General features: G+C 32.3%; 1 protein-coding gene across 1 annotated transcript; it reads left to right on the forward strand.

The window, feature by feature from the left end:
• The first annotated feature begins 1,438 nt into the window (after positions 1-1,438).
• On the forward strand, positions 1,439-4,134 carry LOC143922321 (kelch-like protein 7). Its single transcript, XM_077445548.1, has 10 exons — positions 1,439-1,671; positions 1,745-1,884; positions 1,954-2,147; positions 2,215-2,412; positions 2,484-2,654; positions 2,735-2,887; positions 2,956-3,119; positions 3,181-3,403; positions 3,475-3,655; positions 3,722-4,134. The coding sequence occupies exons 1-10, from the start codon at positions 1,559-1,561 to the stop codon at positions 3,859-3,861; spliced, it is 1,677 nt and encodes a 558-aa protein (XP_077301674.1). The 5' UTR covers positions 1,439-1,558; the 3' UTR covers positions 3,862-4,134.
• Positions 4,135-4,623: the final 489 nt, after the last annotated feature.

Genomic DNA, 4,623 nt, shown 5'->3' on the forward strand with positions numbered 1-4,623 from the left:
AAACGATTCCTGTAAAATTGGCGTTTCCTTCCCAATTTTCTGTTGCGAACCTTTAGTTATTGTTATATCTTAGGTTTCGCCATATTGCTCACCATAGATGTCTCTGTGATTGTTTATCGAATATAAAAATTCGTATTGATACATGAAAGTTTTTCATCGTTATTTATCGTATTAATACGATGTTTGTAATATCTGACCATAGATGTCAGATATTGTTTAGATTTACATGTATCTATGTAATAATTATGTGGACCAGGAAGGCGCATTTGGGGTTTACCTGTTAAGCCTTCCTGGTATATTTTTATATATATGTATGTATGTATGTATATGTAAAATTAATCGAAATAGATTTTCTTTATGAAATTTAACCACAGACTTTTCAATCAACATACTAACTCTTTTTTTTACTGTTGACATTGAGATATATCTAATAAAATAACCTATTAGTGAAGTAAAAATATATATGAGAGATAAAGAGAGCCTTTAATGCAAATTTTATAAGATAATGTGTGAAAATGATGACAATTGATGAATTAGATGACAAGAACACATATGCAGGTACATATGTTTAAAAATATCCAAGACAGGTCTCATTTTTTACGTAAAACCAATTGAAATTTTTGAAACCTGAATTCAAATCAATTAGAATCAAATTCGATTAACATAAGAAAGTATATGAAATGAAGATTCTATATATATAAATTTAAACTGACACATCTTTTGTGATTTGTGACACAACTTCATGGTTTCAATGACGCGCAAAGTGTTTAAGTGCTTCAATGGCGTCTGTTTGAGTTTCAACGTCTCAATCCACGATACCAAAGTTTACACAGAGGACGAAGCGAGCAGATAATCGTACAATTGATTATTCCACGGTAGTGGAGACGACAACCCACCCCTTTAGACACAAACACACCCTCGGTATATTCCCGAACAATATGATCGAATTAATTTGATCGTTTCGTCAAACACGTACTTGCGAGTTGTGAATCTTTGAAAGGACAGGTGTGTATCAAGACGTCTCGTTATATCTGAGATAATAGACCTTCCTCAGGTAGATTCTGTATTTACATAGTTTCTGTATTCCCCTAGCTGAAACGCTCGTTGTATCTAGTCAGACGCTCGAGTATAATGGTCCAGTTGCGAATGCAATTAATTATATCTCAACGATCGCTAGGAATGAAGACAATTCTCAGTTACAGCTTGGACTGAGACCATTATAAAAATGCAGACTCGGATTGAATTTTCCAAAGGAATCTCTTGACAAGATGCTTTGTTAGAGTGCCAGCTATAAAAAATCGAAAAATATATGAAAACATAATTTAATATAATATTTAGTTTGCACACGACATAATAATAGACCGCATATGATAGAAGGATAGTCTGATAAGACTGGTAGATAGAAAGGAAATAACTGTGTGTAAAACCACAAAAATATATACACATAAAATAGTAAATGCCTCACATATCCTTTGTGTCTTGAATTTTATCTGACACTCCATCCACTAGTTAGCTTGTATCTCTTTTCATACACACACCTAACTATTTTGATAGCAGGATGATCACACTAAAAACCAATCCAAAATTTGCGAATACTCGTATCGAACATTTGTACGATTGTATGAAGAGTCAAAAGCACGCTGATGTCGTTTTTGCAGTTCGGAATAGGAGGTATTTATATTTAAATTAAATATTATTAAGATTTTGAACTCAATTTATATACGATCGCTCTTTTAAATTGTAGCATTTTCGCGCACATGGTCGTTTTGTCGGGTTGTAGTGCTTTTTTTGAAAACAATCTGAATCAATTGAGTGACATTTTTTCAAGCTTCGATGATGAGGTCATCGATGCCGTTTTGAAATACTGTTATATTGGAGAAATTCGTATGTGTCATGACATTTGTAGAGCTAATTAGACATTTTCATGATGTAATTAAGCTAATAACATTTTAGTTATCGATGAGACTCGCCTCAACAAGTTCATGGAGTTAGCTAATACACTTCTCATAAAAAATGTAACCATCGAAGAAAAAGCCCCTCAATATCAAACGGTTGATTTGTCAAATTGTTTGGAAGTTTTAAGGCTGTCGTATAATCCAACAGCGAAAAAAATCGCAATGGATCTAACTCTTGAGAACTTTCTGACTGTGAGTGCTTGAAAAAAATTACTAAAATATATATAATTGGAATTTTATCATAAAAGTTCCGTTTCAGTTGTGTAAAACCTCAGAATTTCTACGCCTGCCAGCTTCGACTCTGGCAGAAATTCTCAAATCAGATAATTTAAACGTATCTTCAGAAGAAGATGTGTTCAAATCTGTGAAATTGTGGACAGATTACGACATCACCAACCGAAAATATAAACTGCTGGAGTTGTTAAGCTCCGTGAGATTAACTTTGCTTTCAATAATGGTATTTTAAATATAGCAATTGATTGAAATAAAATATGCTAACCTCAAATATTAACAGAGTATCAATTTCAGTTTCTCACTACAGAAGTAATGGTTTATTGTTATTCGTCTCCGGAATGTATGATTAATGTTAACCAAGCAATGCAAACCGTCTTAATAAATCGACAAAACTCTCTACAAAAAGATAACTATCGAAAAAGATCGGCCAAATTAGCAATAGTCAGCTCCTGGAGTAAATCAGGAGTAAGATCTTTTTAATATCCATATATATATTAGCTTTTTAATCACATTTGATCACATTATATGTATCTATCCATCTCTAGGTTGAAAACACCATTGATATCTATGATAAAATAAACAACAATTGGGCTTTATCTAAAGATTTGGGACTCAATAGATGGAATTATGAGACAGTTGTCGTCGATGACTGTATTTTAATAATTGGAGGCCATAATGATGCCGGACCAGTGAATGCTGTATTTCATCATTGTTTTTAACCTATACAATACGATCAATTTAAAATATAACATTTGATTACTTTTAGGTGCAATATATCGATTTAAAAGACGGTCGAAAATATGGATTGAATCCGTTAAATTTATCTCGAAACCTTTTTGCTGCAGCTAAGTTGAGTCAAGATTCATCAACTGACGTTTACGCTATCGGTGGTGCTGAATCTTGGTTAAAGCCTATGAACACAGTAGAAAGGTAATTTTGAAATAAATATCTAAATATTTGAATATTAATTAACTCTATTTAAAATATGTAGATGGAACAGTAAGAGGCGAAACTGGGAAACCAACGTAGCTCCGTTGCCTGTGGCGGTACATTCGCAAGCTGCATCTGTCATAAATGGAAACATTTACGTGACAGGTGGTTATAAACTTTCAGAGGGAAAATTAAAATCAATCAGAGAAGTACAAAAGTACTCACCACAAACCAATTCATGGTCTTATCTCACACCGATGATCGAAAACAGACGGGCACATAAGGTGAGTGTTAAATATCATTAATGTTATTGGATTTTGGATAAATTGTATACAAATTAGTATGTTTATTTTAGAGTGCTGATATAAATGGAAAATTATATGTAGTTGGTGGTGCGAAGGATATTACCTTATCTCATATTGCAAGTGTCGAATCTTACGATCTCGATGCTGATTTGTGGACCTTGTTGTGCAATCTGCCAAGTCCTAGATGGGGCACTGTTGTCCGATTGTTTGACAATAAATTGCTTTTTATAGGTGAGTTTTTTTATTTATTTATTAAAATGAGTTGATAGATTTGAAATCATTCTTTAAATTTTTCAGGCGGACATGACGAAAAAACCTATTTAAGCGATGTTCTGGAATACGATGTTTTAAATAAAAAATGGTGCACGTTAAAAAGCTTAAGTGCAGCAAGAGGTGGAGGCGATTCAATTTTAATACCGTATAATTCGGTTATTTAATAATTTGACAAATTTATCAAAAATTATGTAAATGCTATATTTAACCACAATAAAAAAAGATTGTCAGTTTATACAGTGGGTATTTTCACTCTGATGAAGGCCTCAGATTTTCACAACAAGATTTCATATTTTTCCGCCCCGGAAAAGCGTTAATGAGATAATTAAGAAGGCATTTATCAGACGGTCGCCGAAAAAACGACAGAAATGTCTGCGGCATTCATATCCATTCATTACCCCCTTCTTTCGCATTAATCTTGCCGGTAGTTAATGGTGAAAAAAATTTCGCAAAATATTTTTTCCGGCCGAAATATTTTATCGCAGAAAAAAAAGAAAACAAAACAAAAAAACTGGGGCGGACCTCTAATAAATTAAATCGCCACGAGCCTTTTTTAAACAGGGTCGTTATTATTTAAGACCTCTACAACTACCTAAATATAATAGAAAATACCACACTTATGTACATATAGATTATATTATTTATTGAAAACCTTTCGACGATATTACAATAGCCAACTAGCCAGTTACTTAAAATGCTTTTGGCTTTTTTTATTATTTGAAGTAGTCAGTACATATTTGTATAATATTAAATGAATTTTGGTAAATATGTATTTAAATTAGATTATTTCAATAATACGTTCATAATTAGACATACGAATTTCGTAATGATTTTTCGAAGCGCATAGAATGTACATTTTTATTTTATTTTATTTTATTTTATTTTATTAATTGAAAAATCAACAGACAGGATGTACAGAGATAGGT

This window comes from Arctopsyche grandis, chromosome 1, assembly GCF_051622035.1.
Source record: "Arctopsyche grandis isolate Sample6627 chromosome 1, ASM5162203v2, whole genome shotgun sequence".
Lineage (NCBI taxonomy): Eukaryota > Metazoa > Arthropoda > Insecta > Trichoptera > Hydropsychidae > Arctopsyche > Arctopsyche grandis.

Bases quoted from the DNA above. Each gene is read 5' to 3' on its own strand.
- LOC143922321 (XM_077445548.1), top strand. From the start codon at position 1,559: ATGATCACACTAAAAACCAATCCAAAATTTGCGAATACTCGTATCGAA. The intron at 2,148-2,214 runs GTGAGTGCTTGA...GTTCCGTTTCAG, and splicing joins CTCTTGAGAACTTTCTGACT to TTGTGTAAAACCTCAGAATT. The intron at 3,120-3,180 runs GTAATTTTGAAA...TAAAATATGTAG, and splicing joins CCTATGAACACAGTAGAAAG to ATGGAACAGTAAGAGGCGAA.